Source organism: Centropristis striata, chromosome 4 (assembly GCF_030273125.1).
Source record: "Centropristis striata isolate RG_2023a ecotype Rhode Island chromosome 4, C.striata_1.0, whole genome shotgun sequence".
NCBI lineage: Eukaryota > Metazoa > Chordata > Actinopteri > Perciformes > Serranidae > Centropristis > Centropristis striata.
Window position 1 is genome coordinate 37795021 of NC_081520.1, and position 17005 is coordinate 37812025.

General features: G+C 37.7%; 2 protein-coding genes across 5 annotated transcripts; one reads left to right on the forward strand and one right to left on the reverse strand.

Moving 5' to 3' along the window:
• The first annotated feature begins 366 nt into the window (after positions 1-366).
• Positions 367-11669, forward strand: LOC131970179 (protein NipSnap homolog 2-like). The gene is made up of 10 exons (XM_059331493.1): positions 367-458; positions 1987-2126; positions 2219-2264; positions 3559-3653; positions 4887-4957; positions 5077-5217; positions 7078-7109; positions 8176-8270; positions 9499-9582; positions 10644-11669. The coding sequence occupies exons 1-10, from the start codon at positions 367-369 to the stop codon at positions 10706-10708; spliced, it is 861 nt and encodes a 286-aa protein (XP_059187476.1). The 3' UTR covers positions 10709-11669.
• A 136-nt stretch (positions 11670-11805) lies between these two features.
• Positions 11806-16807, reverse strand: psph (phosphoserine phosphatase). 4 transcript variants are annotated; one of them, XM_059331495.1, is made up of 6 exons: positions 16672-16807; positions 15819-15962; positions 15584-15718; positions 13569-13714; positions 13247-13395; positions 11806-12295 (listed from the first exon to the last, which is right to left on the reverse strand). In XM_059331495.1, the coding sequence occupies exons 1-6, from the start codon at positions 16713-16715 to the stop codon at positions 12185-12187; spliced, it is 729 nt and encodes a 242-aa protein (XP_059187478.1). In that variant the 5' UTR covers positions 16716-16807; the 3' UTR covers positions 11806-12184. The 4 variants fall into 4 exon arrangements, with proteins under 4 accessions (XP_059187478.1, XP_059187479.1, XP_059187477.1 ...); XM_059331496.1 differs by having other exon boundaries at positions 16543-16679; XM_059331494.1 differs by lacking the exon at positions 16672-16807 and adding an exon at positions 16234-16385.
• Positions 16808-17005: the final 198 nt, after the last annotated feature.

Sequence of the window (17005 nt, forward strand, 5' to 3'; positions counted from 1 at the left end):
ACAATCTACGTGGGCCATTCTGCATAATGAGTACTTTTACTTTTGATACTTGAAGTAGGCATGACATAATATATTACAGTAGGTGTAATGTAGTAAGCTCAATATAATAACAATGACAAAAATAATAGCAATTATTGTTGTTGTTGTTGTTGTTGTTGTTGTTATAATATAATATAATATAATATAATATAATATAATATAATATAATATAATATAATATAATATAATATAATATAATATAATCTGACTACCTCCTCCTGTGTTCAGTCCAGGCTGAGCGGAGTGATACCGGTGATCAGCTGCGGTGCTGCGGCGCCACCTGGTGGAGAGCTGCGATCACTGCGCTGTGCATGAGAGAAGTGGAAGATGGCGACTGGAGTCCTTCACAGAGTCAGCGGTGGTCTGGGTCGGGCTAAAAGCAGGGCCCAGGCGGCCGGACAGCTGGTCGTGTGGAGCAGGTAGGACAGTCCCCAGTGTCCCCGTTCAGTCGTCATGTCTGTAGAGTTCAAGTCCTGCTGTTAATTCATTTATTCAGCAGGTTTCCGTGGTGGCTACGATGAGCCTGGGCGAGCTAGCCCGCTGCATGCTAGCCAGTCCTCACTGGCCTTCAGCTTTAACTCTCACATCAAAGCTCCACCTCGAAACACTTTGTTCCGGGATATTTAACGTTAAAGCTGCGTGTGTTTGCTGGTGGAAGCCAAATAACACACGTTTCTGTCATCTTTTGCTGTTGTGCATCCCAAACGCTCAAGGTCAATTTGTTGTTTGTTTGAAAACATGTGATGTATCTGCTTATATGACTTAAAAAATAGTGTGTAAACCTGGTAGATGCAGTAACGTTAATGCACTGTTAGCAGTGCTGCAGGAAGTGCTTATATCTGCCACTTAAAACTCACTTTAAAGTAATAACACAGAGTGGTAATACTCAGTTACAAGTAAATGTAATGCATTTAAATAATATATATGTATATATTTATTTTTTTTAAAGTAAAGGTATTTATTTTGCAGAATGACCGATTTCAGTATAACTAGCATCATAGGATTTGATCATTTGAACATTGAATGCAGTCATGTAAACATCACCTTAGTTTTGCAGCTGGCGAGGGCGGGGCTTATTTTGATTACCTTATATGCTGCTTGTGAACTTCCCCTGAGAATGATTTAAGTCTTATAATGTTTCTCCACAATCATACATCATATTTGATGATTTAATTTTGTATTATTTCAAGTTTTCCCTAAAGTTATGTTAGACTGAGGCACATGGTGGTGGTGTTTGAGTGTCCTCCCTCCAAAAAAAATAAAATTAAATGAAATACATAGAGTTTCACATCATATTGGACCATTATTATTACCACATCTGTAAAGAAATTTTAAAAAGCTAGAGCATATAATTGATAAACAACACCCAAAAAGCTTAAAGGCAAAATTTGCTAAAGAAGTCCACTGGGAACCAACTACAACCATTAGACGTAGTTAAAAGTTAGTTAGTTTTGATGCTTTCCACATTGATTTTTCCAATTAGTCGGCCTCAGTAGTGCCCAAAACTGGTTGGGTGCTGCCCCTGAGCATCGTATAATAGCAGGGAAAACTCTGTTATTAATGTGATCACAATTACGGTTATCAAATAATAGCAGTGGAGTAAAGAGTTCATTTGCCTCTGAGTTGTAGTAGATTGGAATTATAGCGAAGAAAATAAACTGTAACTGTATGCTATATACATCAGATGCACTGACGTTTCAAGCCCAGTCAGTATTCTGAAAGTAATATTGTACAACATTTCTGTACAACAACATCTATAAACCTGAGATTATTGTATTTTTTCAACAAAGCGTGTCGGATCATTTACAGATGTAAATGCACAATGTGAGTGCAAACCTGACATCCCAACAGATCGATCAAGATCAGATCAAGATAGGAGATTAGGGTAGCCAGTCTTGCTAAGATGATTTCTCATCCACCCAGTCATCATGACTCGTGTGTTTGCAGGGGATTTGCAGCATCGAGCAGCAGACACGGACAGGACAGCTGGTTCAAGTCTCTGTTTGTGAGGAAAGTCGATCCCAGGAGAGACACACACGCCAATTTACTGACCAAAAATGAGGAAAGTAACCTGTACAAAATTCAGTGTAAGTTCACCTCACGGTATTTGTACTTAAAAATGAACCATTTATCCTGAAGTATTGACGAGGTTGTTTGTAAATGTGACTTTCTTTTCCAGTCCATAATGTGAAGCCTGAGTGCCTGGATTCATACAACAAACTCTGGTGAGTGTTATTTCACAATACTATCTTTTTTTTTTAAATCGTTTTCATTCTGCCTGTATATACCACTTAAAAAATGTTTACCATGCCATGTTGGTATCATTATTTTCAGCATAACTTCACCTATAAGACCTGATAAAAAAAATTCACTTTGACTTACTGGATCAACATTTTGAAGCCCAAAATACATAAAATCAGATTTTGAAAATTATGTTTTTTTACTTTTAAAACATGCTCAATGAAGAACAGGTTGCAACTGTAACATATACAAGCTTAAATAAGGATGTTTTAATGCTAAATATACATTCATGGAAAAAATTATTAGACCACCCTTGTTTTCTCTCATTTCTTGTTCTTTTTAATGCCTGGTACAACTAAATACACATTTGTTTGGACAAATATAATAACAACCGCCATTTTCCATGTTTTTTCCTTGATAATGATTTTGGTTATTATCAAGAAAACCATGGAAAATGGCTTAGTATCAGCTCCTAAATTAAACTCTTATGATCTATATCTGTTGTTATCATTATTTGTCCAAACAAATGCACCTTTAGTTGATCCAGCCATTAAATTGAACAAAAAAAATTAAGAAAACAATGGTCTAATATCTTTTTCCATGACTGTATTTGACCTTCACTCTGGTTTTACTTGGCCGTTTATCATCAAACAAAAATTGGCATGGAGTTTCAAACCAGAACTTTAGAGTGAAGTTGACATGACGTCATGAAGTAGTCATGTGTTTTGATCGTTGACTCCAGACGGTTAATTTAAACAACAGTAGTGGCAGCAGTAGGACAACCTACGACACAGATGAATAAAAATATTTGTGAGCAGTCTATTCCTGTGAGGTGATTGACACGCTGGCGTGACTTCAGTCCGTCACAGAGCGACTTTGCTCATTCCTAAGATGACTGGAGGCCGCCTACTTATAGTTGGAGACTAACTTTAGACTTGTAACATCAGACAAGAGTCACGTGACCAGAAAACAGGATTGTCATTTGAATTGATTTGTTTAAAAGTGGCCTTCAGGAGGCGTGAATCCAGATTGAAACCGAGTATCACATTTACATTTACATTTAGTCATTTAGCAGACGCTTTTATCCAAAGCGACTTACAGGAAGAATAAAAGTAAACAATCAAGGTATAGTGCAAAAACAGCTATTAGTGCAGCAATAAGTGCTAGTGACAATTCTTTAAGGAGTAGAATTATCATGTGGTGCTATCAACTTGTATCAAACTTGTCTGTGGTTATAGCATATTTCAGTGTTTGATTGTTGTTTCTCATTGGTCACAGTGAGGATGTTTTGCCCTCCATCCATGCTGATAAGTACTACCCCTGTGAGCTGGTGGGCACCTGGAATACCTGGTATGGAGAACAAGACCAGGCTGGTAGGATTATTAATACCAACACACTAACACATCTGTAGTGTGACAGCAGGCATCTTTCTCATACACGTGTGCATGTTTACCAACCAGGGCTGATTTTGTACATTAGGAGCACAGAGAGGCTGCTGATCTGGCGGGTTGGCTTGAGAAAAATATTCCCAGAATGCATCAAAACCACAGTGCCTGACACACCTCGGTGCTGCTGTGCCAAAACTAACAGACAGAGATATTCAACGTATTATTGTTGCTGTTTCTAACATAACAGTGGAACATAGTAAACACAACATGCTCACAACTCCTTAATTATTAACCACACAGCAGAGAATAGTGATAAAGAATATCCAAAACAATTGGAATAACTACATTTCATCACAGCACAATATTGTATCGTTTGTCTGTACTAGGATACAGTATTTGCTGATTTCGCAAAATCTGATATGAGATCAAATAATTTGCCCCTTTAACCAAAATATAATCAGACAATTTTATTACTGAGCTCTTCCAGAAATGTTAAATTAAATAAAAGACTATTAAATTACCCAAAATAAAATAAAGGTGTGTCTTAAAGATGGTTTTATGTATCAATATTATCACTTTGCATCTTTATTGGATTATTGCACCCCTATAAATAATGTTAGATCTTTACAAATCTCTCATGCTTCAGGTGTCACTGTGTGACCTCAGTGATTGAGGCCATCTTTTTACAACATCCATTGCATTCAAAATAATCTAACCAGCTTAAACGTCCCTGTGAAATACAAGAATGACAGAACTGATAACATTAAATATTACACAAAAATGTATTTAAAGACTTTAATGATGAAAAAGGTCCCGGCTCTTGTTCTGGCAGGACACAGGACATATTAATCCCTGATGGAAACCTAGAGAAGCTTTAGTACTACTTTTATATGAACATTCCTGTTTTCCAGGGTTGATTCTTTCCATTCTACAACTACAACATGTTGCATTAATTGTTGTCCTGAAGCACGGTGCAGTTATTGGCTTGATATTTTTTTAACACTAATCCATTAAGTCACAACAGAACCGTTCTTCATCTTCTAATGATTTTTTTTAAATAAAAAGGAAAAATGTGGTATTTTCACAAAGACTTGTTCAGAAAAGGAGTCTTAAAGCATAAATCTGAAATCATAATTTTTGATGATCCTGCTTTGAATCAGATGACCTTTCTATAGTTTGAGTGATTTTGCATCCATGATGTGTTTCCTGTTTCCTCAGTTCATCTGTGGCGTTACAGAGGTGGATACCCGGCTCTAACAGAGGTGATGAACAAGCTCAAGCAGAACAAGGTAAAGACCTCTTCATCCTGTTTGTGTCCCCCTGATTTAGTGTTCTAGTACTGCGCTAATAACAGAGTACAGCCATCAGTCAAAGTAAATCTCATTGATTGGTGTCCGTTCATTGGCAGGAGTTCACAGCGTACCGGAAGGAGCGGGGTAAGATGCTGATGTCTCGCAGAAACCAGCTCCTGCTGGAGTTCAGCTTCTGGAATGAGCCTGTTCCCCGAGAGGGACCCAACATCTACGAGCTCAGGTCCTACCAGCTCAGGGTGGGTACTGGACCAGATTTATGGGTTTATCTCGTCATAAACAGCGCTGTGGATGTTTGGAGAGAGAGTTCAGTGTTTACCTAGCACAAATATAGGCGTGTTTCAACTGAGTACTTTCTGAGTACTTTTTGGAAAGTAGTTTCCCTTTGCCTCTCTTCCCATTCAGGTACTTTTGTAGCGGCTAACCAATGGAGTCTGAATGTGACAACAGACCGACGCGGCAAGCAGCGTTGCCAACTTAGCGACTTTGTCTCTATATTTAGTGACTATTCAGACCCCTCTAGCGACTCTAGCGACAAATCTAGCAACTTTTTCTGGTGTTATTGGAGACTTTTGGAGACTCCTTCCTACTCTTCTTAACGAGTAGCAGGTCCCGTCCCAAAGCACTCACAAGCGGCCCAGTCCTCCCGCACCAGTCTCTTCCAGCTGCAGTCAGAGCAGGAGCTGTTAACCCCTCAGCGTCCAGTTTGGACCAATCTGCAAATGAATCACGCATGCGCGAAATCGCCGTTCAACGGCTCAGTAAGTACTTACCCGAGGCAGGTACTGTCTGAGCCGCTACCTGATCAAATATTATCATTTATTAACCCTCCAAGCCCCAAGTAGGTACAACTTTAACTCACTGTGTCCTTTTTTTATGAAATATATAAATCCTGCCCCTTTATGGAAACAGCACTAGCATGGCTACAGGTAGAGAGAACTACAAAAGGTCCTTTGTGTAGTATAACACAAATGCCAATAATCATAAAACATTAAACATGCAAGTTGAATTTCTTTCAAAATGTATTTTACAAAAAAACAACAAAAAAAAAAAAAATATATATATATATATATATATATATATATATATATATATATATCGGGGAAAAAATGGGGGCCCCACATGCTAGTCATATTGAACTACTGGTATTTCTATTTTTACAAACTCTCTTGTCCTCTCTGCTCTGCAGGTCAGCCTCAGGTTATTTTCGTCTTGACTGTTGTTTTCAGTCGAGTCATTCATAGCTTCCCAGTTTTGCTGAGGAGCGCAGAATTCTTTTGTTTTTTACAGGATCTGGTTAGTGCAAATTGTTTACTTTTAGCTACATTTAAATTAAGACAATAGAATAAAGTGGTTTTCATCAACTATCACAAGGTTAAGTTTAGTTTTTTTTTTACTGACTGAAGAAACATTCAAGGGCTGTTCGCTGCCGTTGAGAAATGGTGTAATTTTAGTGGTTTCTTATTAATTAATTTTTGTTTGGATAAAGTTGACTGGTCGGTTACATCTTCTCATCTCAACTCATCACCACCAGCGTCTTCAGGGCCGAGGGTCACCTCCACAATAATTGTTCCAAAAAGCAACAGCGTTACTCTTTCACTTTCCCTCGCTCACGTTTTCCCATTTAAACTGGTGAAATCCAAATCACATGCTTTGCTTCCGTGACCTCTAAATCACCTCCACACTCACACAACCACCAGTCAAACTGAAAGCAGTCTTAGTCCTACATAATGCTCGAACCAAATCACGCCCTGCAGATTAAGTCGTTTTTCTCATCTGACAGGAGGAACTGTCTTTAGATCAGCGCTCCCTGTGACGTGATGAATGCGAGCCATTATCCCTCATCACTGACCCGGATTACATCCGAGGAACAGCAGGGCGTTTTTGGTCTTAAGCGCCAGAGAATGATTGAAGAATCCTGAGGGTGTAGCTGTTATTGTAGCTTATCTTCACCGTGACAGAATACCTGCGTTATGTCTTTACCATTTATGTGTGTTAATGTTCTTTACTCTGGACAGAAGAAGAAGGTGTGATATCAATCTGTAGCTTAGAGAGCTGATTTATTCTAATAAAGAACATTGTGTTTTCTCTCTTTCCAGCCAGGAACCATGATCGAGTGGGGTAATTACTGGTAAGGCAGCCTGAATTCATTTGCTTCATCGAAGTGTAGTTACAGAACAGTTGCACTACATGAAACCTTCCTCACCACGCTGTCATTAATCAGAGCTAGTCCACAGAGACGCACTATTTTGAAGCTGAACTGTCATGCTCCCAAGCCAAGATTCAAATACAAGAGGAATATTATGTGTAATAGAAATGTGTGTACATAATAGTTGCGAAAAATCATCATTTACTGGAGATGACACTTGTACAGTGCAGCTGATTGCAATTGATTTAAATGAAGACATGAGCTTTCTGCACACCCCTTCATTTTCCATTTTCTTCCCTCTCTGATTGCCCCAGAGTGGATTTCTTGTACTTGTCTGACTGTTTTTTTCAAAATCAACTGAAATACAGTTTGCTACATTAACTCCTCCAAGCATTTTGCCTTGTGACTTCAAGAAAAAAAAAACATACATGAAAAAAGTCAATGAAAAGATCATGTTTGGACATGTCAAGTCACATTCTCCTAACGCTTCAATTATTTTCTTCTGTTGTGTTTATGGTTACTTTAACCTGCCTGTATTTGAACAAACCTCTACAGTCAAGTAGCTTTTGCCAAGAAAGCAGTTCATGGCAATTTTAATATAGTTTGTGTAGCTGAAGGCTTAAACATTTTTTTGAAGTTACAACAACATAAAGAACTGAAGCTTTATAGTTCTCTGTCCACACAGTGATTATGATTTAATAAGTACTTGTTGGCTTTGGGCAGAAAATGTTTTTAAAACTTTCCACTAACACCAGTTCAGTGGTTTCACATGGACTTGGCGAGCGTTAAGATTCATAAACACGTATACAGTAAGTATGGCGTCACATCTTGTGGTTGGTTGGATAATCACAGCTATGGAAGACTAAATCCAACTGTGTAAATTAAACACAGTCCAGAATAAATCCAGAGATGATGTTGAAATCCTTGTTTGAACACTTGTCAAGTATCTTGTGTGTGCAGGCGCTCGTCTTGTTTAGGCCAGACGAAGCTGATTCAGTTTCTGCCGCGTGTTATGACTCATTGTTCATCTTGTTGTTCTTGTCTGCAGGGCGAGAGCCATCGGATACCGCCAGCACAACAGTGAAGCTGTGGGAGGGTTCTTCTCACAGATTGGGAATCTCTATATGGTTCATCACCTCTGGGGTCAGTCGGATACAGATGTCTTTAGTTGTTCCACTGAAAACAGTTTTGAGTATTATGTCATTTATGTAGCAAAAATGCCCCAAAATGTGCTGCTTTCAGCTTCTAAAATTTGAAGATTTTCTCTGATCTACAGAGGAAAAAATTATTAAACCATTGTTTTCCTCAATTAATTGTTCATTTTAATGCCTGGTACAACTAAAGGTACATTTGTTTGGACAAATATGATGATAACAACCAAAATAGCTCAAGAGTTTAATTTAAGAGCTGATATCTAGCCATTTTCCATAGTTTTCTTGATAATAACCAAAATCATTATCAAGAAATTAAACTCTTATGAGCTATTTTTGTTGTTATCATTGTATTTGTCCAAACAAATGTACCTTTCGTTGTACCAGGCCTTAAAATTAACAAGAAATTGAAGAAAAAGGGTGGTCTAATAATTTTTTTATGACTGTATAGCGTTATCTCTGCCAAAGAGGTTACGTTTTTAGTTTGTCAGAGGGATTATGAAGACACTACTGGCCCAATTTGAATAAAACTTGGGGCAAGCATGGGAAGAATCCATTAAACTTTAGAGCGGATCCTGCATTATTTTTCTTTGGTTAACATTGCAAGTCCATTAAATCAGTGATGAAAAAAAACTGATAGAAAGTCTTGTTTAATCGTAAACTTTCAGCTTGTAAAAGTGGGAGCTAATGGAAGTTAATTCATTAATGCTTTTATGTGCCTTTGTAGTTGTACATTTATTTGAGTTTATTTGATACGGCTGTTTGGATAAAAAGCCATGTAAAGCTGCTATTTTTTCATTGTTTTCTGAACTTGCAGCTGCAGTAATTGAAACGTTTAAACAAACAATGGATCAGTTTACTTTGTGTGATTTGAAGTGTCTCTGCTGGACATGTGTTTTGCGATAGCAGCTGTTTGTTCCTATTAATAAAGTCGTTTTATTTTTAGTTTGCATGTCCAATTAACTCACATTATTGTATTTATACCCAATACAGTCATGGAAAAAATGATTAGACCACCCTTTTTCTTCAATTTGTTGTTCAACAAGAAAATATTTTTTTTCCATGACTGTACGTTCTGGCCTGTAATATTGGCCAGAAAGTTTTCAAATAAATACCAGATTAATTGATAAGGAATAATTAAGTGCAGGCAAAACTACCTTTAGTGCACCAACTCTTTTTTTTACTATCGTATGCTGTAATGTGTGATTCTTTGGTTGCAGCCTACAAAGACCTTCAGTCCAGAGAAGACACGAGGAACGGCGCCTGGCAGCAGGAGGGCTGGGACGAGGTGGTGTATTACACAGGTGAGAGGGTCAAAAAGGAAAAAGCCCTTTTATAAAAACTAAAAATTCCTTGCTGTGTGACTGAAAGCTTTTCAAAGGGTTTCCTTGACTTGTTAAGGGCTTTATCTACAGCTGCATCTCAATACATTAAAATATGATGGAAAAGTCCATTTCCAGTAATTCAAGTCAAATAGCCCCAACCAAGTATTGAGTTATACAGATGGACATACTTTCAGAGGCCAACAGTTTCATATTAAACATATTTTTTAAAATTGGTCTTTTGTAATATTCAATTTTTTTGCGGCACTGAATGTTAGGTCTTCAAGCCATGATCATAATTAGAAGAAATTAAATTAAGACATGAAATGTTTCATTGTGTGTGTAATGAATCTATATACACTACCGGTCAAAAGTTTTAGAACACCACAATTTTTCCAGTTTTTTATTGAAATTCAAGCAGTTCAAGTCAAATGAACAGGTAAACATGAAAGGGTACAAAGGTAAGTGGTGAACTGCCAGAGGTAAATAAAAAAAGGTAAGGTTAACCAAAACTGAAAAATAATGTACATTTCAGAATTATACAAGAAGGCCTTTTTCAGGGAACAAGAAATGGGTTAACAACTTAACTCTATGGAGTCTTGGGCTATTTTGTCCATTTTTGAATTCTTTTCATGTCTTTTTTAGTCATTTTGTGTCTTTTTTTGGTCATTTTGTGTATTTTTTTTAGTCCTTTAGTCCAACATAAAATGTGATTTTGAATCTTTTTTTTACTTTCAAAACACTATCATGCTCAATAAAGAATTTTAAATGTTGCAAATGTGCATTCATTTCAGAGTACACTGAGACATTAAACTGCATAATTTTCAATTCAATTCTGGAAAAGTTGGTGTGTTCTAAAACTTTTGACCAGTAGTGTATAAAGTTTTATTTCCACTTTCTGCATTAAATTACTGACGTAAATAAACTTTTCTATGATATTCTAATTCATTGAGATGCACCTGTACTTTGAGTAACAACAAACTGCTGAACATGATCAATATCAAAAGTACCGAGACTAAATCAGCTCTAAATCTTTTCTCCAGTTCCCCTCATTCAACACATGGATTCCAGGATCATGATCCCGACAAAGGCGTCCCCGCTGCAGTGAGATGAAAGCCGAGCTGGAAGCTGATATCAAGTGGCACCCCCCCACTCCCCCCTTTTTGAATGTTACATCCATCCAGAGCATCACTATCACAGTTTCAGCCTCCTGTCAGTGCTGCCAGACAACATCCTTTCTCTCTTCTTGCTTTATCACTCCAACATGTCACCAGGACAGAGGAGGCAACAAGCCCACCACGTTTCCCCAATTAAAAAATAGTCCTTCTATATTTGAGTTCTGGAGCAGCACGAGTAAATTCGGTCAATTAAATCCTCCTGATGGTCGTTATGTTTCACATCTGGTGCCACATTAAAACCGGTCCATAGAGAGAGAGCTCATCTCTTAAGTTAGGAACCAAACAAAGTTACTTGAAATGACGAGCAGCTGTGTGACGACAGATTAGATAGGAAGGTTTGCTGCTGAAGCTCGCTGCACAACGCAGTCGCTGTTTATTTATTTAATGTAAATTTGGAATACGTGTTTTAAGAGTGCTGAGGAGTGGCACTTTGATGCAAGCCACGCCACTGCTGAGTAGAGTGAGCGGAGGTCTCTGTATATTCATGCAAACTGTATTTCTGTTGCCAACCATGATAAAGATGATAAAATATGACGTGTAAAAAAAACTCATTTTATATTTGATTGAGGTCAGTTACAATTATTTTTTCTTTGCCAAACCACTCCTTTCAGTTGCTTTTTTCTGGATGTTCCTTGGTTCCCTGTCATGGTAATGTTGCGGTTTCATGGTGCTGTGTTTGTATCTATGGCTTTTACTTTCTCTTGTAAAAAAAAAAAGACGGCATGCCTGATTTTAAAACTGTTTTTATCCAACATGTTTTAATTGGGCATAACTATCATGTATGATAAACTCTGAAAACATATGTTATCTTATCAGTGGCCGAGTGAAAAAGGCACCAAGTGTGCAGTCGTGCTGCTGCATATTGTAATATCAGATTTTATTGTGAAAGGACGCATGTTTATCTTGTCTTTTTGTTCATCGGTTCACGGGGAACAGTGGAGAGGGAAGGACAAGACAGATTAAAGCAGTTCAAACCAAGTCTTGGACAGCATGTTCTTATGTTTAATGCTGATGCTCTTTACAGGACTTAACACTCATTGACATGTCTGGTTACAGCTTAGTTTGCATACAGAAATAATACATTTCTATTGCACATGTCATAGTATGTAGGAATTGTTTTAGCTTACCTAAAAGGCTTTGATGCAAAAAGTGCAAAAAACAGAGAACTCTTCTTCTTAACCTCCACATAAACACCGTTTGGTTATTCTTTTAGTATTTTCTAGTATATAAAAATCGACAAGGCAACTTCCCCATGTAGGTAAAATTGGTCACACTGGTGTAAACATATTAATTATAAAAATCTATTGAGTAGAAGGAAAAGTGTGCAGGGGATAAAACCATCAGAGGCACACCCTTAGGTGCAAATATAAAATGGTAAAATTAGTAACAGTACTCTTTTAGCTTGTTTAAATCTTCTCCAGTTCTTTTAGCAGCTCTCCGAAACTTGTCACGTACCACGCAGACCTCTCCTTAACCTGCGGCCTGGTGACGTTCCCTCCGAATCCAATGAACGCATTCTGAGGATGAAAGAGAAAACACTGTAAACACCAGGGCTCAAATCCAGGCAATGAATTACAAATACAGTATATACACTCAGTGGCCACTACACCTGTAAAATCTGGTACAATCCAGTACAACAGTCCTGCTATACATAAAGTTTACTTTCAGGTTTTTTTGACACTGTCAGAAGTGTTAATATTTTTTAGACCGATGTGGGATTTTTGAGGCCGATGCTGATTTTAAAGGGGACATTTCAAAAGATATGGTGGCAGATAGAAATTCTTTGAGCTGGAAAGACCAATTTTCCACAACTCTGCAAATGTACCCAGAGAGCTTTCTTTCTAAAAACATAAAACTTTATTAAAATAAAGAATAAAACAGCTAAATAAACATTATTACTGTTCAGTTTTAGTCAATTGCTGACTATTAAAAGAATATTAATAGCCAATACCATTCCTAAATCTCGCCAAGCAACATTTTCTGCATTATATATTGTGTAAAAAAAGTATTCATAACTGTAGTAATTGACTGCATTATATTGAGATGTTTTTCTAATATTCTTCTCCCCTCATTTATACAAACAGGGAGGACAAAAAATGAGAAACGCCTCAATATAAAGTAGTATATTAAAACATCAATGCAAACTACAACCTCAATAATAAACAATTCAGTTTCAACAAAAACTGAACAATATAAACACAGATGCCAGATTATACATGTGCAGAGTGAGAAGTTATTTAATGTATTTGACTAAAAAGCAACTATTCTGTCACATGGTGAATTATTATGAAAGCAATACAATTCCACTTTGAAGCACGTTATTCAAATGCACTTTTCAAACCTTGAAGACACTTTTTAAAGTTTTTCCAAGGATTCCCAGCCCCCGCAGTAACCCTGAAATACACAGTGTGACTGAACACTTAATCATGCAAATGTGTGCACATGAATATCGAAGTGTGAACACTTACAGCAGGAGGGCATGCCTCTAGATCAGTGGCTCCGTCTCCAATCATCACCACAGTTTTGAAGCCGTATTGTTCCTTCAACATACTGATGACTTTTCCTTTTCCCCCGCTCTCCGCTGTGGGCTGACTCTCATCAAAACCAGCATACTCTCCTGGAAAAGAGGAAACACAGATATGAGAGATCAACAACTTTTAACATTATCAGGTAGAAGGAGTCAACCCTCGTCAGTCCAGTCATAGGGCTGATATCATATCACTATAATTTCAACACACTTATAGTATCCTGCTCTTATCAAAACTGGGAAAAGTCACCTCTGGCTCTTACCATTGAAGTAGAACTTGAGCCGGTTAGCATACACATGATGCAGAGGAATGTTTAGCTGAGTGGCCACGTGTTCAACGATGCAGCGGAAACCTCCTGAGATGAGGAACACCTTTATGTTGCGCTGGTGCAGACGGTCCACAAGCTCCCTTGATACAGAGAAACAGGCCATTTATCAACACTCAGGCTAGACAAATGCAATTAGTAGTAAAATTTAATTTGGACTGACCATGGCCAGTCAGCTGTGTGCATTAACCATGCACAGTTTGCACAGACACATTTAGAAGTTCATGTTCGTGTATGCACAGTGGTGGGAAGTAACTAAGTACATTTACTCAAGTACTGTACTTAAGTACAATTTTGAGTTACTTGTACTTTACTTGAGTATTTCCATTTTATGTAACTTTATACTTCTACTCCACTACATTTAGAGGAAAATATTGTACTTTTTACTCCACTACATTTAGCTGAGAGCTTTAGTTACTTTTCAGATTCAACATGAAAAAAAGATTTAATATGATTACAAATTTATAAAACATAACAGTGTGTTCAGTAGTTAAAATTAGTCCTATCTGGACAACATTAAAATGCTACTTATATAAATGCATCAATACAGATAATCTTATAATATATTTAGAACATATAAAACAATCTGAGTGTGTCCACTCTGCATAACGAGTACTTTTACTTTTGATACTTTAAGTACATTTTGGTGCTGATACTTTTGTACTTTTACTTCAGTATGTTTTGAATGCAGGACTTTTACTTGTAGTGGAGTAAATTCACAGTGTTTTATTAGTACTTTTACTTAAGTAAGGGATTCTAATACTTCTTCCACCACTGTGTATGCATGAGTACAACAAAAGAATAGGAGAGGCCTGAAATGCTAAACACATGCATAACATTAGCATTCTGTTTTAAGGCCCGTTTGAATCTGCTGACTATTCAAAAATGCTAACATCCTACTCTGGTGATCTTCTAGCTTTTCTCACGTTGCTTAGCGAGGCATATTATTTTGATGCATTAGAAGAGTCCTCATTCCCCCTCACACACCCATTGGATAAGAGATGCTCTATTCTTTAGGGAAAAAAAAAAACCTTCCCTCCACGGCTCTTAAGTAAAAATGTTCCAAGATTTGTCAGGTCGCATTGGTTAGACACAATTTTGCACTTTTTTTGGGGGTGTTAAGATAAACTTGTTTTTTTTCTGTTCTTAAATGGCTAAAACTATCAAAAAGTACCCTGGCTTTATAAACAGAAGGTTGTTCACAATTACTTAAAGTGATTAATTATTGGGCTGTGCGATATGAATTGTAAAAAATATATTAAAATGTTTATCATATATGTATATTTTCCTACATTGTTCCCATTGAGATTTTTTAAACTCCAGTGGCTAAACTGCATTACAGCAATGTTTACCTTATTTGGAGGACACTTTATGTTCTGGTCCTTGCACTTGGAAGCAACACTGGGGCGAACAATAGGGGTGCTGTGTTGCTAACATGGAGTATACATGAATACAGGTACATCTCAATAAATTGGAATATCACAGAAAAGTTTATTTATGTCAGTAATTCAAATCAAAATTGGGAACAACACATTATATAGATCCATTACACACAGAATGATACATTTCATGTCTTAATTTATTTAATTTCTTCTAATTGTAATGATTATGGCTTACATTTAATAAAGACCTAAAATGCAGTGTCTCAAAAAAAATGAATATTACAAAAAAATAATTTAAAAAAGTATGTTTAATACTTTATGTTGGCCTCTAAAAAATGATGTCCATCTATCACTCAATACTTGGTTGGGGCTATTTGACTTGAACTACTGGAAGTGGACTTTTCCATGATATTCTAATTTATTTAGATGCACCTGTATATTGTATTTTGGACATACTGCACAGCCCTAACATAGGGCCAACATTAAATCTTCCTGTGCATACCAATGTGTCTGTATTTGGTGGAACTCATGATCCAAATTTGTCAAACGAAGAGGCACCTACACACTCACCTGATGCCTGGAGTCAGCTGAGGTGGGTGGTCCGTTATCAGTTTGTTCACTTGTTCTCTAGAACATCGGATGATGGAAAGACGTTCAGTCAGGGCTGTTTTAAATGTCATTGAGCCGCCCATTGCTTTGCGAGTCCTGAATTGTGAAAACAGGGAAAGATTAAATCAAATGCAGTGATAAGATCAAAACTTTTCAGTGCATGTTAATGTGCTGTTGCCTGCATTTATACACATACATTTCAGTGACTGCATCTCCCACGCCACAAAATTTGGCAAGTTCATCAATGCCTTCTTCTTTGATGACTGTGCTGTCCACATCGAAACAGACAGCTTCTGCTCTCCGAAAGACTTCCTTTGTCTCTGACAGAGTTGCCATCATGCTGAAAAAAGAAAAGTACAGTAATGAGGCATTCATTAAAAACAGCAATAGCTTTTCAAAAGGGGCTTACAAATTTGATGGCATACATCAGGCAACATTAGGAAGTCATCTGAGGGCGAATGTAATGTCATTATCAGTTGTATTTGCTGCATGAACGTGAGGTCTGTGATTTCCCCCAGCAGCTGCAAGAATTCATTGTTAAACTAAGCCCCTTTTTGCAGTGGATGTCTTCTATGCACTGAAGCAGCAAATACATCCATTGACTGAAATACCTATGTGCAAACGTTTCTGCATCGACGGATCTCAAATAAAACACGTGTCCCTGCGCGGTGGTGTGTAACAAAAACGCGTTACATAAAGTGCTCAGCCTAAACAAACCATACGAGGCCGTAGTGGACATACTGTGCGCGGATTGCGTCACCCCGACCACACTACAAAGGACTCCTAAACAAACGTGAATACGGTGAAAGTAAGTCAACACAAATGCAGGTTTGGTGTAGAAGTTGCTCACTTCTGCAAGCTCCTCTCATTAAACATGACATTAATTCACGTTACATTTAGCGGGTTGCAGAGGATGTTACCTGTCCGGTGCACTGCCTGATTGAAGCGCGTCACACTGCCTTTGTTCAACTGTCGACTGTAACAGTAGTCAAGCTGCAACACCACGTTAATGTCCTCTTGATATTAAAACGTATTGCTGTGGTACTTACTGATGAGAGGAGCGTCGGTAAGGCACTAACAGCAGCTTCAGCATTAGCCGACCCCCTTCAATGGGCTCACCGATGAGGAAGAGCACCGCGGAGAGCTCAGCCAATCAGAGAAAAGCCGGTGAGGGACCGCCCACCACCGGTTGGCTGGGTTCCATGACGACAGCAACGGTCAACTAACGGCTACTTCACGCGGTGAAATGAACTTCAACATCGATTAGATTTAATCAGCTATCCCTAAAATAACTGTTTTGAAATAGAAGTATTGTTTTTATAACGAAAGTTTGATTAGTCTTTCTTTTTTTTAGTTGTATCTGTCTGCCTATTTATTAATTTA

What these genes read in the sequence shown, in the direction of transcription:
- psph (XM_059331494.1), bottom strand. Translation starts at nt 16,361, where the DNA reads ATGTCCACTACGGCCTCGTATGGTTTGTTTAGGCTGAGCACTTTATGT. An exon ending in GGAGATGCAGTCACTGAAAT is followed by an intron (nt 15,719 to 15,818) that starts GTATGTGTATAA and finishes TTCACAATTCAG; the next exon opens with GACTCGCAAAGCAATGGGCG. An exon ending in CAGCTGACTCCAGGCATCAG is followed by an intron (nt 13,715 to 15,583) that starts GTGAGTGTGTAG and finishes CTCTGTATCAAG; the next exon opens with GGAGCTTGTGGACCGTCTGC.
- LOC131970179 (XM_059331493.1), top strand. Translation starts at nt 367, where the DNA reads ATGGCGACTGGAGTCCTTCACAGAGTCAGCGGTGGTCTGGGTCGGGCT. An exon ending in GATTCATACAACAAACTCTG is followed by an intron (nt 2,265 to 3,558) that starts GTGAGTGTTATT and finishes CATTGGTCACAG; the next exon opens with TGAGGATGTTTTGCCCTCCA. An exon ending in TCAGGTCCTACCAGCTCAGG is followed by an intron (nt 5,218 to 7,077) that starts GTGGGTACTGGA and finishes CTCTCTTTCCAG; the next exon opens with CCAGGAACCATGATCGAGTG.